The sequence below is a fragment of the Microcaecilia unicolor genome, chromosome 2, assembly GCF_901765095.1.
Source record: "Microcaecilia unicolor chromosome 2, aMicUni1.1, whole genome shotgun sequence".
Classification (NCBI taxonomy): Eukaryota; Metazoa; Chordata; class Amphibia; order Gymnophiona; family Siphonopidae; genus Microcaecilia; species Microcaecilia unicolor.
In genome coordinates this window covers 557,544,207-557,564,823 of record NC_044032.1, presented here as the reverse complement: position 1 = coordinate 557,564,823, position 20,617 = coordinate 557,544,207, and the positions used below count along the sequence as shown (strand labels likewise).

Sequence of the window (20,617 nt, the reverse complement as noted above, 5' to 3'; positions counted from 1 at the left end):
CAAACTCACGAAGGGAGGGAAGGCTAGAGACGGGCAGGGCTTTGAAATGACGCGGCCGCTGGGACTGAGGTAAATAAAAGATTTAAACCCCCAAGGGTGGCGTGGTATGGCGGCACAGCACCGCAGCGGTGCCCTTGAAGGCAGGTGTCCCCCTGCAGTGCTTACCCCGTCTTGATTTCACCCCTGCTCCCCACCTTCCCCAGACCACCCTGGCACTAACCATCGAGTGTAGCATCAGTTAAAGCAGATCTTCAGTGGCACTCTCCATTTAAGTCGTGGTTTATGGTTTATTGGTATTTAATATACCATTCTCAATAAACATGTCAGAACAGTTCATACATAATATAAAACATTTGTAAAAAAGAGAATGAAACTGCATTTTTAATCAGTTAAAAGTACCTAAGCATTCATATCAGAACATGCCCCCACATGCAAACTATAAATTAACAGACAGGTCATGTAAACATACTAAATCTAGTACTCACACTCTCAGCCAAAAGACACTTTAGTTCAATCACAGCATAAATACTATATCCATGTTATTGTGTGGCACACCTTCCTCCCCCAGCTGAGGTTATTTGTACGCCAAAAGCCTGTGTATTATACAGATGAGTTTTTTTAGAGTGCCCTAAATCTTTTGTGAGTAGGTTCAGTTCTAAGAGGCTCAGGAAGACAATTCCACAAAGTTGGTCTACAAAGAAAGAAGTGCTAGATCGTGCACTGACAGGTCAAGCCACTGATGGTGATGGTACTGTAAGTCTGTGTTCAAACAGGGAATGGAATAATCTTGTTGATTTATATAAAGTAATCAGCAAAGATAAATACAGAGGGGTGTCAGTGTGAATTGCCTTATGAGTAAGGAGTAGAATTTTGAACTGGATTCTATATTTGTTAGGTAGCCAATGGTACCACATAAGTAATAGTATTGCGGTGAACAGTGTGTTTTTTCTAGCAAAAAAGGTGTCGGTACTCAAATGCTAAGCCACCCTTCAGGGGTGAGGTGATCACTAAGGGATGCACCCCACAATAGCCAGGCCCCCTGCAACCAGTCACAGAATCTATGACAAGACAGAATTGGTGTGTAGAACCTGAGCTCTTTCATTAAAACTTGGGTTCCATGGATTAATTTTAGCAGACAATGAAAAAGGTGCCGGTACTCAGTACCCCCAAGTACTCCCTCAAAAAAAGCCCTGGCGGTGAACATGGCATAGCTGACGGATGGCTAGGTTTTGAAGTGTTTGTAATAGTCTCGGTGCTGCTGAATATCTGCTCTAGGGTCAATCAGTAGGTCAGGAGGAGATGTTTAGTGGCACTTAACTGGGTAGTAGCACTGACTATCTCCTTTGATTGCTGCAGTACTGTTCAGGCAGTGCCAGGGTGATCTGGGAGCAGAGTCTGGGTGAAGCCACAGTTATGTCTGCCCCAGTGATATTCAGTGTGGCTAGCAAACTGTTCAAGAAGGAGGCCTATCTTTGACTAGTTAGCTGTGCCGCTACAGCACTTAATATTGGTTGTACCTGCATAACTTCCAACACTGAATATCCAGCTCTAAATTAGCAGGATCTCCTGAATTCTTTCCTAGACCTTCCTGACTGCAGCATGATTCAGCTCTGGACACCTGGCCAGTATGAGGTGCCTTTGTTAATCAATACCAGAGGCTGTCTTCCTCAGGAAAGTTTATTTCCCTCCTGCTAGTCATTGTGGTACTCTCTTAAGAGATTCACTAGAGGCTGATGGACTCATAGGGTCTGAAGACACATCCTTCTGGCCTGCACTGCTTATTTCTAGGATAAGTGGCATAAAATGGTTTGTACTGTTTTGGGATCTTGCCAGGTACTTGTAACCTGGATTGGCCACTGTTGGAAACAGGATACTGGGCTTGATGGACCTTCGGTCTGTCCCAGTATGGCAATTCTTGTGTTATGTAACAGAAAGACACTTGCAAGTGCCAGCAAACTGGCAGTTACATGTGTAGACTGCCATATCTTTAAGAAGTACAAAATATCAGCACTTGCAGATGTAGATGGCAGCCCAAGCAGCAGCCCTTGGATGTTGAAGCAGTGGTGGTCTGCCGTCTACATGTGCAGGTCATGCTGTGCCATGCTCTTCACATCTTCATGCTATATTCTGGCTACCACCATCTGCATGTGCAAGTGGTGACATTCGGCACCACTCAAACAGTGTTTGTTGCACCATGTGTTTTTTTTTACTATATGTCAAGTTCTAGTAAACACATTTTACAAAAAGCTGTAAGCTCAGCACACCTTTTGTGAAATAGTACCACTAGTCTGGATATCATGACTTGAATGTCCTTTTCTTGACCTAGATGTTATCCTCATAAAATTTGGTTTATTATCAGGGGCATTTTCGAAAGAGAAGGGCGCCCATCTTCCGACACAAATCGGGAGATGGGCGTCCTTCTCTCAGGGTCGCCCAAATCGACATAATCGAAAGCCGATTTTGGGCGCCCTCAACTGCAGTCCATCATAAGGACGACCAAAGTTCATGGGAGCATGTCAGAGGCGTAGCGAAGGCGGGACTGGGGCGTGCTTAAGAGATGGGCGTCCTTGGCCGATAATGGAAAAAAGACGGGCGTCCCTGACGAGCATTTGGTCGACTTTACTTGGTCCATTTTTTTTCACAACCAAGCCTCAAAAAGGTGCCCAAACTGACCAGATGACCACCGGAGGGAATCGGGGATAACCTCCCCTTACTCCCCCAGTGGTCACCAACCCCCTCCCACCCTAAAAAAACAAAATTAAAAAAAATTATGTGCCAACCTCTATGCCAGCCTCAAATGTCATACCCAGCTCCATGACAGCAGTATGCAGATCCTTGGAGTAGTTTTAGTGGGTGCAGTGCACTTCAGGCAGGTGGACCCAGGCCCATCCCCCCCTACCTGTTACACTTGTGCTGGTAAATGTGAGCCCTTCAAAACCCACCCAAAACCCACTGTACCCACATGTAGGTGCCCCCCTTCACCCCTTAGGGCTATGGTAGTAGTGTACAGTTGTGGGGAGTGGGGTTTGGGGGGGGGTTGGGGGGTTCAGCACCGAAGGTAAGGGAGCTATGCACCTGGGAGCAATTTAGGAAGTCCACTGCAGTGCCCCCTAGGGTGCCCGGTTGGTGTCCTGGCATGTGAGGGGAACCAGTGCACTACGAATGCTGGCTCCTCCCACAACCAAATGCCTTGGATTTGGTCATTTTTGAGATGGGCGTCCTCGGTTTCCATTATCGCCGAAAATCGGGGACAACCATCTCTAAGGATGACCATCTCTAAGGTCGATCTAAATGTTGAGATTTGGGCATCCCCGACCGTATTATCGAAACAAAAGATGGACGCCCATCTTCTTTCAATAATAGTGGTTTCCCCGCCCCTTCACAGGGCCATCCTGCGGGGACGTCCTCAGGAAAACTTGGGCGCCCCGTTCGATTATGTCCCTCTATGTCATTCTATGGGCCTTTTACAATGGTGCGCTAGCGTTTGTAGCACACACTAAAATAAGTGTGCACCAAATGCTAGAGATGCCCATATATTCCTATGGGTATCTCTAGCATTTAGCGCATGCTAATCAGCGTGTGTTAAAAATGCTACCGCGCCTTAGTAAAACATCTCCTGAGGTATTTAAGCATCATACATAGTTAATAATGCTTATTCATTTTTAGATTTGGAAATGTTTATTTAAAATAAAATATATCTGCATTCAAAGATGGAGTGTGGTTGATTGCCAGCCTAAAAATGTAATCAAATGTGCACCTGTTATGTGGTGTTATAGTAAAAGAATTGAAATGGGTCTTTCTCAGAATTTTATGAAACAAATACCATGTTAATATTCAGCAGCGAGCTACTACTGTTTAAATGTATTTATTTTTATTTATTTATTTTAAAAAATGTTCAACCCACACCATCTACCATTCCAGGCAGTACAGAAAATAACATTCACAATAATATCGAAATAATAACTGAAACAGACACATCAACAATACATAACAAATAAAATCATTACAAAGCAAAATCAAAAACCATCAAAAGTCTGTTGATAAAGAAAGGCTTTTAACTGTTTCCCGAAGGAGAACACTAGCTGAGAGTGACATAAACACATTGGAAGTGAGTCCCACAGCTTTTGGAACTGCCAACATAATAAATAATACTAAAAGATAATAGACAAGCAGTGGAAGTACAGTTCTTGAATTTCAGCCAAATAAAAATTGTTTCAGTTTATTAAGCTTCATACACCTGTTATCTTTTTTCTAGGGTATGGCCGAGATGAGCCATAAAATGGAATTTAGTCTGGTAAGACAATACTTTTCTTTAAAGTAAAATCTTTAAAATCTGAGGCATTTGTACAAGGATGAACAATCTGCATTGTTTGCCATGTACGTACCTGGATAAATTACAAGAAAAAGAAGCAGCGCAGGCGACCATCCCTTCTCTTCTCCCACCACCCACTTCCTTCTTTTCTTCTTTTGTCTCTCTTTCCCCCTCCGCATTTCACTGTTTATATTTGGATATTGAAATTATTTTTACAGTATATACTAAATGCAGATATGTTCTATTCATCCCCTTTTTTAATATATATTCTTTTTTTGTTTGATGTCTGGATTGTAAATTTGATTGTATTTCTTTTGAGGGTAAAATTGCGTTTTGTTTTATACACACTTTGGGGTCCTTTTACTAAGGCGTGCTAACAGATTTAGTACATGCTAAATGTATTTATTTATTAGGGTTTATTTACCGCCTTTTTGAAAGGTATTCACTCAAGGCAGTGCACAGTAAGAATAAATCAAACATAAGCAATAGACAATTACAGCAGTAAAAATACTCAAATAACAATAAAAAGTATGGCATGGTATACTACTTACAATGTCAACACAATATGTAATAAAACATTTTAACAGGCAGCATGGAGGGGCATAATCGAACGGGGGCGCCCATCTCTAAGGACAGCCTGTAAAGGGGCAGGGCAACCCGTATTATCAAAACAAGATGGGCGTCCATCTTTCGTTTCGATACTACAGTAGGGGATGCCCAAATCATGAAATTTAGGTCGACCTTGGAGATGGGCGACCTTGGTTTTCGCCGATAATGGAAACCAAGGACGCCCATCTCAAAAATGATCAAATCCAAGGCATTTGGTCATGGAGGAGCCAGCATTTGTAGTGCACTGGTCCCCCTGACATGCCAGGACACCAACCGGGCACTCTAGGGGGCACTGCAGTGTACTTCCTAAATTGCTCCCAAGTCCATAGCTCCCTTCCCTTGTGTGCTGAGCCCCCCCAAAACCCACTCCCCACAACTGTACACCACTACCATAGCCCTTATCGGTGAAGGGGGCACCTACATATGGGTACAGTGGGTTTTAGGGGGGGTTGGAGGGCTCAACATTTACCACCACAAGTATAACACATTCTTTCCTTCTATGGGATACTTTTGTAATATATATGTTTTTATCTATGTTTTTATTCATGCTTTTACCTATAGACCAAACATTGTTTTATATAGATTTTTATATTAGGAATTTAAATGTTATGTTATTTGTTTTTTAGCCCCTGAAGCAGCCCTGTTGGGTGAAACACGGCCTGTGTCGGGCTGATCTGTACATTAGATTTACAATAATAAACTATTGTTTGTCTTATATCGATCTGGACCGGATAGTATACATCCCAGAGTACTGATAGAATTGAAAAATGAACATGCAGAGCTATTGTTAGTAATATGTAATTTATCTTTAGTTTAACACAAACAGGAAGCAAGGTGCAGTATATTTTTTAAATGGTGTGTGCTGGGCTCTGATTGGCCTGGAGTTTGACGCTAACTAGCAGTTACTGGTTTTGAGTTCCATCCTAGCCAGGAAGAAAAGAGCAGGATCTCTTTGCAGAGGCACAGTGACTGGAGGGTCGCCAAGATAACGCCAATTTTTTAAAAGGGTTCCAGAGGTGATGCAGGAAATTATTGATTAGTGAGCCTGATGTCAGCTGAAAACCGCGGATGGCCATCTCTAGGTCCAGCGATCTCACCATTTGTATCGTCTATCTCTAGAGTCGACACAAATGATGGGATTTCAGCGGGCCGAACCGTATAATCGAAACCGAAGATGGACGGCCATCTTGTTTCGATTTTATGGTTCGCTCCGCCTCTTCCTGGAGCCGTCTCTGGAGATGGACGTTTTTACACATGGGCGTTCGCGTTCGATTATGCCCCTCAATGTCTTATTGTGGATTAAAAATTGGTTAAAAGATAGAAAACAGAAAGTAGGGATAAATGGTCAGTAGTCTCAATGGAGAAGGGTAGATAGTGGGGTTCCCTAGGGATCGGTGCTAGGACTGCTGCTTTTTAACATATTTGTAAATGATCTAGAGATGGGAATACTAATGAGGTCATTACAGTTGCTGATGACACGTGTATTATTCAAAGTTGTTAAATCATAAGAGGATTGTAAAAAATTGCAAGAGGACCTTATGAGACTGGGAGACTGGGCAAAAGGGCATCCAAATGGCAGATGATGTTTAATGTGAGCAAGTGCAAAGTGATGCATGTGGGAAAGAGGAACCCAAACTATGGCTATGTGATGCAAGGTTCTACATTAGGAATCACTACACAGAAAAAGGATCTAAATGTCATTGTTGATGATATGTTGAAACCCTCTGCTCAGTGTGCAGTGGCAGATAAGAAAGCAAATAGAATGTTAGGAATTATTAGGAAAGGAATGGAAAACAAACCTGAGATTGTTATAGTATCGTTCCATGATGTGACTGCACCTCGAATACTGTGTGCAATTCTGGTCACTGCATCCAAAAAAAGATATAGAGGAATTAGAAAAGGTACAGAGAAGGTTGATGAAAATGAGAAAAGGGATGGGATGACTCCCATATGAGGAAAGGCTAAAGCAGCTAGGGCTCTTCCTCTTGGAGAAGAGACAGCTGAGGGGGAGATATGATAGTGGAGTGGAATGGGTAGATATGAATCGCTTGTTTACTCTTTCCAAAAATACTAGGACTAGGAGGCCAGCAATGAAGCTTCTAAGTAGTAAATTTAAAACAAACTGGAGAAAATATTTCCTTACTCAACATGTAATTACACTCTGGAATTCATTGCCAGAGAATGTGGTAAAAGCAGTTAGCTTAGCAGGGTTTAAAATGGTTTGGATAATTTCCTAAAAGAAAAGTCCATAAGCCATTATAAAGATGGACTTGTCGAAAATCCACTGCTTAGTTCTAGGTTAAGCAGCATAAAATCTGTTTTACTAGTTTGGGATCTTGCCACCTACTTGTGACCTGGATTGTCCACTGTTGGAAACAGGATACTGGGCTTGATGGACCTTTGGTCTGTTCCAGTATGGCAACGCTTATGTTCTGTTATTAAGGTAGATACAGGGAAATCTACTACTTACCCCTGCAGTTGGTAGCCTAGAATCTTTCTACTCTTTGGGAGTCTGACAGGTACTTGCAACCTGCATTGGCCACTGTTAGAAGAATAATACTGGGCTACATGGACCTTTTGGTCTGACCAAATATGGCAGTTCTTATGTTCAAAGTTGCTATAGTTTGCTGCAGTGAACAAAATACTATAAATGACTTTATGTTTTTAACCTTTTGAAATATTTTCTTGTTCATAAATAATGAGTTCTCTGGAGACTCATTTATTACTGCAATTTATAGGAAAGTCATCTTTTGAATTTTAAAGACCTCACCTCTTCAGTATTCTGGTTCCATCACAGCAGCCCTGAAGCATATATTATGTTTGTATGAAATCAATAAATGCCTAGATGTCAGAAAACAAAAAATGCTTAAATATTGATAAGACTGTAATTATGCTATTAAGTAGGATTCCAATTATAAACAAGCCAATGCATTTTAAAATAGATGCATAGTTTATTCTATTCCAATTACTTCTGATTCTGAGAATTTAGAACTTATTATTGATTCTTCTTTGTCACTGCAGTCACACATTAAAGCTATTTTTTAATGCTGAAAATTTCCATATGGTGATTCAATCATTAGCTAGGTCATATCTTGATTACTGTAGTAGGATCTTGTTTGGGACTCTCTAATTTAATTTTTTTGTTCAATGCAAATAATGCACAATTCTGTAGCTCATACGACATAGGGGGCAAGTTAGTCTAAGCTTGCGTCCCCTTTGTTGTATTCTTTACATTGTCTCCCAGTAGTGTAGACAGTTAATTTCAAAGTCCCTTTGCTAATTCAAAAAGCTTTAAACGACAAAGCTACTGGATATATTTCTACTATATTAAACAGTTATCAATCCACTCAGACACTTAAGTCAGAAGAAGGAGATATGTTAAATGTTTCTTCAGTCCAGCATTCGCAGCTGACTGAAACTGAGTCATGTACATTCCCAATCACAGGCCCTGTACTATGGAACACCAGGTCATTTTCTGATGTTTAGAAAAAAAAATAGAAGACACACTTGTTCAGATTAGGCTTTCCTTCCTTTTAACTTAAGAACATTTCATAAGGGGGATAATGTTAAGAAAATAATAATGAACCAGTACCTAAGTAATATTTTATTGTGGTTTTTATTGGTCTTAGGACTGAAAATGAGCAGATGTGGTTCCTCTTCACAAAAGCGGGGACAGAGAAGAAGTGGAAAACTACAGGCTGGTAGTAGGAAAAATAATGTAGTCGCTGCTGAAGGAAAAGATAATTAACTTTCTAGAATCCAATGGTTTGCAGGATCTGAGGCAACATGGCTTTACCAAAGGAAAATCCTGCCATATGAATCTGCTTGATTTCTTTGACTGAGTGACCAAAGAACTGGATAAAGGACATGCGCTAGATGTAATTTACTTGGGTTTCTGCAAAGCATTTAATACAGTTCCTCACAAAAGACTCTTCAATAAGGTCACAAAAGACTCTTGAATAAGCTGAGAGGGCTGAATTTAGGACTCAAAGTGGTGAACTGGATTGGAAACTGGTTGACCGACAGGTGACAGAGGGTGATGGTAAATGGAATTCACTTGGAGGAAAAGAAGGTTAGTAGTGGAATGCCTCAGAGGTTGGTACTGGAGCCAATTCTGTTTAATATATTTGTGAGAGACATTGTTGAAGGGTTAGAAGGAAAAGTTTGCCTTTTTGAGGATGACACAAAGATAGCCAACAGAGTGGATACCCCGGAGGGAATAGAAACCATGAGAAGGGATCTCCAAAAATTAGAAGAATGGTCAACGGTCAACGGTCTTGCAATTAAAATTTAATGCGAAGAAGTGCAGAATGATACACTTGGGGTGCAGAAATCCAAAGATATGTATGAGATAGGAAGAGAGAGATTGATAAGCACAGCTCAGGAGAGGGACCTTGGGGTGATGGTGTCTGAGGATCTCAAGATGATGAAACAATGCCTCAAGGATGTGACCATGGCCAGAGGGATGGTAGGCTGCACAGAAAGGGGTATAACCAGCAGTAGAAAGGAGGTGTTGATGCCCATGTACAAGTTGTTGGTGAGGTCCCACTTGGAGTATTGTGTTCAGTTTTGGAGGCTGCAACTTGTTAAGGACATGAAAAGACTTGAAGCAGTTCAGAGAAAAGTGGCGAAAATGGTACGGGGTTTGTGCCACAAGATGTATGAGAGAGACTTGGGGGCTCATTTTCGAAAGAGAAGGATGTCCATCTTTTGACATAAATTGGAAGATGGACATCCTTCTCCTAGGGACATCCAAATCGGTATAATTGAAACCCTTATTTAGGACGTCTCCAACTGCACTCCGTCGCAAGGACGGCCAAAGTTGAAGGGGGCGTGTTGGAGGCGTAGCGAAGGTAGGACTTGGGCGTGCCTAACACTTGGACGTCCTTGACCTATAATCGAAAAAAAACAAGGATGTCCCTGATGATATGATAGAGGTCTATAAAATAATGAGTGGAGTTGAACAGGTAGATGTGAAGCGTCTGTTCATGCTTTCCAAAAATACTAGGACTGGGGGCATGCGATGAAGCTACAATGTAGTAAATTTAAAACAAATCGGAGAAAAGTTTTCTTCACTCAATGTGTAATTTAAACTCTGGAATTCGTTGCCAGAGAATATGGTAAAGGCGGTTAGCTTAGCGGAGTTTTAAAAGGTTTGGATGGCTTCCTAAAGGAAAAGTCCATAGACCGTTATTAAATGGACATGGAAAATCCACTATTTCTGGGATAAGCAGTATAAAATGTTTTGTACATTTTTGGGATCTTGCAGGGTATTTGTGACCTGGATTGGCCGCTGTTGGAAACAGGATGTTGGGCTCGATGGACCTTTGGTCTTTCCCAGTATGGCAATACTTATGTACTTATGAACACTTGGACGTTTTCACCCGGACCTGTTTTTCTTACAACTAAGGCACAAAAAGGTGCCTGAAATGACCAGATGACCACCAGAGAGAATTGGGGATGACCTCCCGTTACTCCCCCAGTGGCCACTAACCCACTCCCATCCTCAAAAAACATCTTTAAAAATATGTCGTGCCAGCCTCAGATGTCATACTCAGGTCCATGACAGCTCATGCAGGACCCAGGAGCAGTTTTAGTGGGTACTGCAGTGCACTTCAGACAGGCGGACCTAGGCCTATACCCCCCCTACCTGTTACATTTGTGGAGGGAACAGCGGGCACTCCAAAACCCAGCACAAACCTGCTGTACCCATATATAGGTGCCCCCCTTCACCCGTAAGGGCTATGGTAGTGCTGTACAGTTGTGGGTAGTGGATTTTTTGGGGGTTTTGGGGGGCTCAGCACACAAGGTAAGGGAGCTATGTTACTGGAAGCAATTTATGAAGTCCACTGTAGTGCCCCCTAGGGTGCCTGATTGCTGTCCTGGCATGTCAGGGGGACCAGTGCACTACAAATTCTGGCTCCTCCCATGACCAAATGACTTGCATTAGGACATTTTTGACATGGACGTCTTTGGTTTCGAAAATCGCCATAAGTCAGAAATGTCCATGTCTAGGGATGACCAAATCTAAGGATGTCCAAATTTAAGGATTTGGACGTCTCTGATGGTATTTTCGAAACAAAAGATGGTCGTCTATCTTGTTTCAAAAATACGGGTTTCCCCGCCCCTGGATTTTGCCGTTTTGCAAGGATGTCCAAATCGCAACTTGGACGTCCCTTTCGAAAATGCCCCTGTTGATGACCTAAAGATGTACACCCTAGAGGAAAGGAGAGACAGGGGTGATATGATACAGACATTCAAATATTTGAAAGGTAATGATATACAAACAAGCCATTTCCAAAGGAGAGAAGGTGGTAGAACTAGAGGACATGAATTTAGATTGGAGGAAGGCTAACTCAATGTTTCAGTTAGTTCATGGTGGAATACTATGAAAGACTGATCTCTAACAAGCAGGAAAACATGGCTGGAACCACGCAGGGTCTACATCTAGTAGCAATACTGGGACTAGACTAGGCAGGAATGAAGCAATGCTTCAATAGCTCAGGAACTGGGCAGCCAGAAGTTAGGTGTACAAAGAGGATGAGAGTGTATCCAGAACCCACACACACTGTCAGGTTCTCAGGTTCAGAGCCCGCGGGGCCGGGCTCTGGAGCAAACGTGAGCCCTTGGGCTGCTGCCGAGGAGCGACAGCAGCAGGCAAAACCCACCAACCAACACTGGGCAAGCACACCGGCAGGGACTGCAGGCACTGCCCAGCAAACCGGAACACATGGACTGGAATCCCCCGGACTGGAGGACACAGGACTGGAACACACACCGGACCAGAACACACTGGACTGGAGCGCACCAGACTGGAACACACCGGACCGGAACACACTGGACTGGAGCACACTGGACTGGTCCGTACAGCTTCACCTGCACTTAGCTACTAAGCCCCCCAGAAGTTGAGCTCCTGGGTTCGAGTAGCCGGCAGGACTTACTGGATACCGGATGACACAGGGACCAGGACTGGAAACAGAAGTGCTCCTAAACCTAAACTGATCTACGTGCTCCCAAGCCCTAAACCAGCAGGAGTGTTCCTAACAGTAAACTGACAAAAGGACTTCCAAAGCCCTATACTAAACAGGAGCTCCTAATCCCTGCTCAAGAAAGAGACTTCCTAAGCCCTAAACTAACAGAGCAGGGAACTAAACACAAAGCTAACACAGGTGCTACTAAGCACCAAGCTACAAGCAGAGCTTTACACTAATAAGCTAAACACAAAACTAACCAGCTACCTAAGCACTGCTCTAGCAAGCTAGATACAACTAACAAGGTGCTTCCTAAGCACTACTCTGGTAAGCAACCAGAAGAGCTCCTAGCACTAAAAGGGAAGACAAGGGAGCCACAAGGAAAAAACAGGGAAGCTAACACATACGCCAAAAGTGCTTCTAAAGCACCAAACACCAACAGCAAAGACTTCAGTGCTCCCAATAGCCCAAACACCATAAGTACTTCTAACAGCAAACTCTGCAGTGTTCCTAACAACACCAAACCCTGAAGTACTTCTATCAGCAACAGAGCTTCCAAAGCCCTACACACAGCAATGCTTCCAAAACCAAGAGGGAAAAGCAGGGGAACCAAAGGGAAAAGCAGGAAAGCTAAACACACAGTCACCAGTGCACACTGCACTAACACTAACCTGGCCCTTAGCAAAAGCAAGCAGGGAAACTAGACACAAAGTCAGAAGTGCACACTGCACCACCCTACCTAAAGCAAACACCACCGTCAGTGTTGCCAGGTGGAAAATTTTTTTCCCACCCAATCCAGCACAAAAACCGCCCAAAACCCACCCAAACTCAAACCCCGCCCCTGACACCCCCACCCCCGCGTCATCAACCCCGCCCCCGCCATCATCAACCCCGCCTCCCCCGTCACCGGCCCCGCCTCCTACGTCATCGGCCCCGCCTCCTACGTTACTAACCCCGCCCAAAAACGTCACTAACCCCGCCCCCACGGCCGAAAAAGCCGCACAAAAAACCGCCCAAAAACCGCAACCCGCCGCGGGCAAAAATTTCCCGCGGCGGGTTGCGGAAAACCGCCCAATTGGGCGGTAAAACCGCCCACCTGGCAACACTGACCACCGTTGCAAAGGCTCTGAAGGAAACAACACCACTTCCTTATCAAGGCCCTCCCTGATGATGTCACACTCCCTAGACCTAGGCAAAAGCACACTGACCCAGAGAGGCCCAACCCACACCAATGCAAAACCGTGAAACACTTGAAGCCAGTACACCCAAAGAGAGTTAGAACAACTCAGACTACCCACACAGGTGCAGTATAGTGAAACAATTAGAGCCCTGCTGCTGGAAGCTGCCAGCACAGAGAGACAGAGCCAGCTCAGAAAGGACAGAGAAAAGAAACAGAAGCCAGCTAAGAAGCTGACCCCCAGGAAAGAGGTAAGTTTGAGAGGGGTTCAGACCCCAATCATAACACACACAGAAGCTGGCATCTTCTCAGGAGCCCACACACTGAAATTGGTGGCTTCTTAGGAACCCACTCACGCACAGAAGCTGGAGGCCTCTCAGGAACCCACTCACACATAGAAGCTGGTGAGACTGCCACTAGAAACCTCAGCAACCATTTTGAATATACGGCGGTGGTGCCCACGGTACAGAAGAGCAACACAGAGATGGAGGAGCGGCAGAGGGCAGGAAGGAGTAAGATTCTTTCCTGCTCCTGCAGCCGCAGAGGCCACTAAACCACCAGGGTGGCCTTCAAGGATCAAGGTAGGTCTTCTTGGGAGGGCTGTAGTGTAAGCATGACAGTTTCTATTCTGGAGCCCCTCAAATGTTGGTGCCCCCTGCCATGCATACCCCTCTCTCTCCTTCCCCTCATTCCCTTTCCTCCTTTCCTGAAGTTACTATTGAGGAAACTACACTTCTCCTTTCTTCCTCAAAATGTACCACCTGTTCCTCTGATCCCATTCCCACCCACCTTCTTAATGCCATCTCTCCTACTCTTATTCCTTTTATCTGTCACATTCTCAACCTCTCACTTTCCACTGCGACTGTCCCTGCTTCCTTTAAACATGCTGTGGTCACACCTCTCCTTAAGAAGCCTTCACTTGACCCTACTTGTCCCTCTAATTACCGACCCATCTCCCTCCTTCCTTTTCTCTCCAAATTACTTGAGCGTGCTGTTCACCGCCGCTGCCTTGATTTTCTCTCCTCACATGCTATTCTTGACCCATTACAATCTAGTTTTCGCCCTCTCCACTCAACTGAAACTGCGCTTACTAAAGTCTCCAATGACCTATTACTGGCTAAATCCAGAGGTCAATATTCCATCCTCATTCTTCTTGATCTTTCCGCTGCTTTTGACACTGTCGATCACAGCATACTTCTCGATACCCTGTCCTCACTTGGATTCCAGGGCTCTGTCCTTTCCTGGTTCTCTTCCTACCTCTCCCTCCGCACCTTTAGTGTTCACTCTGGTGGATCCTCTTCTACTTCTATCCCTCTGCCTGTCGGTGTACCTCAGGGTTCTGTTCTTGGTCCCCTCCTCTTTTCTATCTACACTTCTTCCCTTGGTTCATTAATCTCATCCCATGGCTTTTCCTACCACCTCTATGCTGATGACTCCCAAATCTACCTTTCTACCCCTGATATCTCACCTTGCATCCAAACCAAAGTTTCAGCGTGCTTGTCTGACATTGCTGCCTGGATGTCTCAACGCCACCTGAAATTAAATATGACCAAAACCGAGCTTCTCATTTTCCCCCCCAAACCCACCTCCCCCCTCCCCCCGTTTTCTATTTCTGTTGATGGCTCTCTCATTCTCCCTGTCTCCTCAGCTCGAAACCTTGGGGTCATCTTTGACTCTTCTCTCTCCTTCTCTGCTCATATCCAGCAGACCGCCAAGACCTGTCGTTTCTTTCTTTACAACATCCGTAAAATCCGCCCCTTTCTTTCCGAGCACTCTACCAAAACCCTCATCCACACCCTTGTCACCTCTCGTTTAGACTACTGCAATCTGCTTCTTGCTGGCCTCCCACTTAGTCACCTCTCCCCTCTCCAGTCGGTTCAAAACTCTGCTGCCCGTCTCATCTTCCGCCAGGGTCGCTTTACTCATACTACCCCTCTCCTCAAGACCCTTCACTGGCTCCCTATCCGTTTTCGCATCCTGTTCAAACTTCTTCTACTAACCTATAAATGTATTCACTCTGCTGCTCCCCAGTATCTCTCCACACTCGTCCTTCCCTACACCCCTTCCCGTGCACTCCGCTCCATGGATAAATCCTTCTTATCTGTTCCCTTCTCCACTACTGCCAACTCCAGACTTCGCGCCTTCTATCTCGCTGCACCCTACGCCTGGAATAAACTTCCTGAGCCCCTACGTCTTGCCCCATCCTTGGCCACCTTTAAATCTAGACTGAAAACCCACCTCTTTAACATTGCTTTTGACTCGTAACCACTTGTAACCACTCGCCTCCACCTACCCTCCTCTCTTCCTTCCCGTTCACATTAATTGATTTGATTTGCTTACTTTATTTATTTTTTGTCTATTAGATTGTAAGCTCTTTGAGCAGGGACTGTCTTTCTTCTTGTTCGTACAGCGCTGCGTATGCCTTGTAGCGCTATAGAAATGCTAAATAGTAGTAGTAGTAGTAGCTTACCACATTCTGCTGGCCCTGTGAGTATCCTTAAGTTGTTAGGGTTGAAGGATGTGAAAGCTGGGAGGATTTCCTATTAGGTTTGGTACGCTCCAGATAATATGCTAGAGCACAATTGCAGTCTAAGGTTTGCAGTGCTGCTTCTCCAGGATGAGAGTGTGGCTTAGGGAAGAAGACAAGAAGTACAATAGAATGATTGAAATGGAACTCCGATACCATTTTAGGGAGGAATTTGGGGTAGGTTAGGAGTACAACCCTGTTGTGGTGGAACCTGGTGTAAGGTGGGCCTGCCACAAGGGCTTATATGTGAGGAACTTCAGAGAACAGAAATGAGGAGGTTCAAAAGGTGGTTTCATGAGAGCTGTGAAGATGACACCCACCAGAGATGGTTCGATAGGAGGTTTCGTATCAAATAAACCTTTCATGAATCTAACTATCAAAGGATGAATGAAAATTGGTTATTAGCAACCCTAGAGGGAAAAGCGCTAACGGCACTCAAATGTACTCTGACTGAGATAGTTTTGAGGCCAGAATCTGAAAGATGGAGGAAGTAGGTAGCAAGCTCCTAGCAGGGTTGAGTGCTCTGGCTGCACACTATTTGGAAAATCTTTTCCACTTGAAACCATAACATTTCTATGTAGAAGGTTCTCTAGAGGCAGGAGTATCCTAGAGCCTCCTTCCGGAAGGTTTAAGGAACATAAATCTATGTCATCGGAAACCAATCCATCAGGGTTAAAGAGCGAGGGTCTGGATGGAGAAGGGACCTCTTGTTCTGCATTATTAGGGTTGGAAAAGGATCTAACCTCAATGGTTCTTTGGACGATAACTCTAAGAGAAGAGGGAACCAGATTTGATGTGGCCAGTAGGGAGCAATTAGAATCATGATCTGAGAAGAGTTTTCCCTATGAGAGTTAGTGGAGGAAAGGCATATAGAAGGTCTGTTCCGCAGTGGAGTAATTGAACAAAAGCGGGGAAGCTTGTTGTTCTGAGAAGAAGCGAAGAGGTCTATCACTGGGGTCCTCCATTGCTCTTGGAAGCATGCATATCTGTATGTATGCATGTGTGCATATATCTGTGCAGTTTTTAGAGCAGCCATTTGCTACATGTAAATGATGCTTTACATGTGGGGAAAAGCTTTATAAATTATTTCCCTTAACATACCCCTGATGATGCCAAGGAATATATTTTGGTTTATGACTAAGAGTTCAGAGAGTCTTTCGTTCATAAGAGCTTACTCCTGGAGACTTTTAGGAGACTTTTTCTGTGTAATTATGGTAATCAGCAATGAGAAACTGTTTCTCATATGGAAAGATTTGACTTGCAGTTATATGTGGGCTAAGACAAATACAGCACAGATGTATTCAGATGTGTCTCTGTACTTGCCTTTTGGATTGTGTCTGATCATATTATAAATAGGATACTCTTGACAGTTGTCACTATTGGTCCTGAGAAGGGCTCAAAATTGTGACATTGTAGGCAGGTACAAGAGGTGCAGCAAAATCTGCAGATTCTTACAAATCTGTCCAGGGCTATGATGTTAATGTTTCTGCTGTGCTGCTCATCAAGGACACTGAAGAGCTCTTTAATAACATAATAATTTGTTTTATTATATCCATTTTTTTTGTTAAATGATCCTTGTCAGGATTGCTGGATGTCAGGATTGCTGGACATACTTAGATTAATATGAATCCAGGTTCTGATAACTCCCCCCTCCCTCAGGAAGCCCTGAGGATGGCAGATGGACCAAATGTTGCCCAGCTGCTTGCTAGCCCTTTGTTTTCGCAAGTACCCCTAATTAACATACCTTTGTCCTCTCTGGGCATCTGGGAGCAGGGCTCTCTGAGAATAATGAAAGCCAGCAGAGAGGCTCCAAAACAAGGGACTTCAAAGAGTAGAACCTGTGAAAATGCTCACATCAGGAAATTAAAATGGAGGTTGCAAAGGAAATAACTGATAAAGGCTGGGAAGGGAAGAAGTTATTTGATCCCTCTCTGTTCCTGTTTTATAAATATTTATATATATATATATACAGTGGGGGAAATAAGTATTTGATCCCTTGCTGATTTTGTAAGTTTGCCCACTGACAAAGACATGAGCAGCCCATAATTGAAGGGTAGGTTATTGGTAACAGTGAGAGATAGCACATCACAAATTAAATCCGGAAAATCACATTGTGGAAAGTATATGAATTTATTTGCATTCTGCAGAGGGAAATAAGTATTTAATCCCTCTGGCAAACAAGACCTAATACTTGGTGGCAAAACCCTTGTTGGCAAGCACAGCGGTCAGACGTCTTCTGTAGTTGATGATGAGGTTTGCACACATGTCAGGAGGAATTTTGGTCCACTCCTCTTTGCATATCATCTCTAAATCATTAAGAGTTCTGGGCTGTCGCTTGGCAACTTGCAGCTTCAGCTCCCTCCATAAGTTTTCAATGGGATTAAGGTCTGGTGACTGGCTAGGCCACTCCATGACCCTAATGTGCTTCTTCCTGAGCCACTCCTTTGTTGCCTTGGCTGTATGTTTTGGGTCATTGTCGTGCTGGAAGACCCAGCCACGACCCATTTTTAAGGCCCTGGCGGAGGGAAGGAGGTTGTCACTCAGAATTGTACGGTACATGGCCCCATCCATTCTCCCATTGATGCGGTGAAGTAGTCCTGTGCCCTTAGCAGAGAAACACCCCCAAAACATAACATTTCCACCTCCATGCTTGACAGTGGGGACGGTGTTCTTGGGTCATAGGCAGCATTTCTCTTCCTCCAAACACGGCGAGTTGAGTTCATGCCAAAGAGCTCAATTTTTGTCTCATCTGACCACAGCACCTTCTCCCAATCACTCTCGGCATCATCCAGGTGTTCACTGGCAAACTTCAGACGGGCCGTCACATGTGCCATCCGGAGCAGGGGGACCTTGCGGGCACTGCAGGATTGCAATCCGTTATGTCGTAATGTGTTACCAATGGTTTTCGTGGTGACAGTGGTCCCAGCTGCCTTGAGATCATTGACAAGTTCCCCCCTTGTAGTTGTAGGCTGATTTCTAACCTTCCTCATGATCAAGGATACCCCACGAGGTGAGATTTTGCGTGGAGCCCCAGATCTTTGTCGATTGACAGTCATTTTGTACTTCTTCCATTTTCTTACTATGGCACCAACAGTTGTCTCCTTCTCGCCCAGCGTCTTACTGATGGTTTTGTAGCCCATTCCAGCCTTGTGCAGGTGTATGATCTTGTCCCTGACATCCTTAGACAGCTCCTTGCTCTTGGCCATTTTGTAGAGGTTAGAGTCTGACTGATTCACTGAGTCTGTGGACAGGTGTCTTTCATACAGGTGACCATTGCCGACAGCTGTCTGTCATGCAGGTAACGAGTTGATTTGGAGCATCTACCTGGTCTGTAGGGGCCAGATCTCTTACTGGTTGGTGGGGGATCAAATACTTATTTCCCTCTGCAGAATGCAAATAAATTCATATACTTTCCACAATGTGATTTTCCGGATTTAATTTGTGATGTGCTATCTCTCACTGTTACCAATAACCTACCCTTCAATTATGGGCTGCTCATGTCTTTGTCAGTGGGCAAACTTACAAAATCAGCAAGGGATCAAATACTTATTTCCCCCACTGTATATATATATATATATATATATATATATAGCAGGGCGCATGGGTCTGCTCTCGCTTCTCTTCCTTTCTCTTTCTCTGCACACCCCCATCTCCAGCCACCAGAGCCCCTGGCGCTGGCCCCTCTTCTCCTTCAGCCCTACCCCAAAGCTCTCTCTCTCTCTCTCTCCTCCTCTGAACACCCCTATACTTACTTTTCTCTCATTGATTCTCATCTAAACACACACCCAGATACAGCAATGCAATATTTATCTATACTAAGTGCTGTGAGCCTATATATATGCAAATATTATATACTTTCTATCCAAACCCGTGTGGATTGTGCATTATTGAGAACCCACTGTCTCTATGGTCTGGACCCGGGACCATACCTAGACAACGAATGCTGACAATCCTCTCTTAATAAGCATAAACAAGTAGATTCCCTGTTTCTCCAGAACTCTCCTATAAATATGACTAAAGGACAAAAATAACAGCATGGACAATGCAGGACCAATGGTAAGAGTTAAACTGGGTGTTTCTTTTCTTCCACAGGTCAGTGAAGGAGCTGAGTGTATTTTCATCCCACGAAAGATCTTTTTGGAGGAAGCCCCTGCTAAATCCAAACATATTGCACAGGAACTAGTGAACATCTACCCCACAGAGAAAATGATAGGGGAGAACTATGAGAGACAGCAAGTATGGAAGAATTACAAGGCTGTGCTTGTTGGAGAGCGGCCAGGAAGAAATGCTAGACCTTCCTCAGGCTATTCTTTTTTCCAAAGATAAGAAGTTGTGGTTAGCATTTAATTGTTTATACCAAGTAAGTTTTTACCAAGAAGTGGAAAAGGTCCAAGTGTTAGGATGAATAGAAGTTTCCGAATTAATTGGGAAATTGATTTTTAAAAAACCTGCCGATACTAACTGGAAACAAAACAAACTGCAGAGCCCTGTTTCGGCAAGTTGGAAGTGAAAACTGTGTGATGTATCCACCACATGAAAAGAACTAGTTCTCACTGCTGTCGCTGTCTACCAAACGAAACGTGAAACTGAGCTTCCAGGAAGAAGCTAGCAGTAATGAGCTGTGCTGCTTTGAAAGGCTCAAAGCCAGAGGAATACTTTTAGTAGCAGAGCTACTGTGGCCTTTTCCTCCAGTCACGATTTAAATTCACTGACTCTAAGTTAGTATTTATATATAAAGCATAACTTTTTTTTTTCACTAGAATCTTTTTCAAAGGTCCCAATTTTTAAAATCTTTTCTGTAGTTTGTGTTTAAATACTGTAAATAAATAAATAAATATGTTAACCTTACTGTTGTTTTTATATGCCTATTTCTGAACTCATATTCTTGTATAGAGGTCAACATGGAAGCTGTGATAAAAGGTCTTTGAAGCCTAGTGACTAAAACATATAAAGCAGGGTCAACCTGCCTGGTCAGCAGCAGTGCTTTGCTGGAGCTCCTGGCAGTCATTTTCTAGATGCAG

General features: G+C 43.9%; 1 protein-coding gene across 1 annotated transcript in view; it reads left to right on the top strand.

Moving 5' to 3' along the window:
- LOC115462644 overlaps positions 1-20,341 on the top strand; it is a 248,980-nt gene extending 228,639 nt beyond the window's left edge. The window contains exons 16-17 of the mRNA XM_030192642.1: positions 4,256-4,294; positions 19,689-20,341. Coding sequence (XP_030048502.1) covers positions 4,256-4,294; positions 19,689-19,922 — 273 coding nt within the window. The 3' untranslated portion in view covers positions 19,923-20,341. The remainder of the gene's footprint in view (positions 1-4,255; positions 4,295-19,688) is intronic.
- Positions 20,342-20,617: the final 276 nt, after the last annotated feature.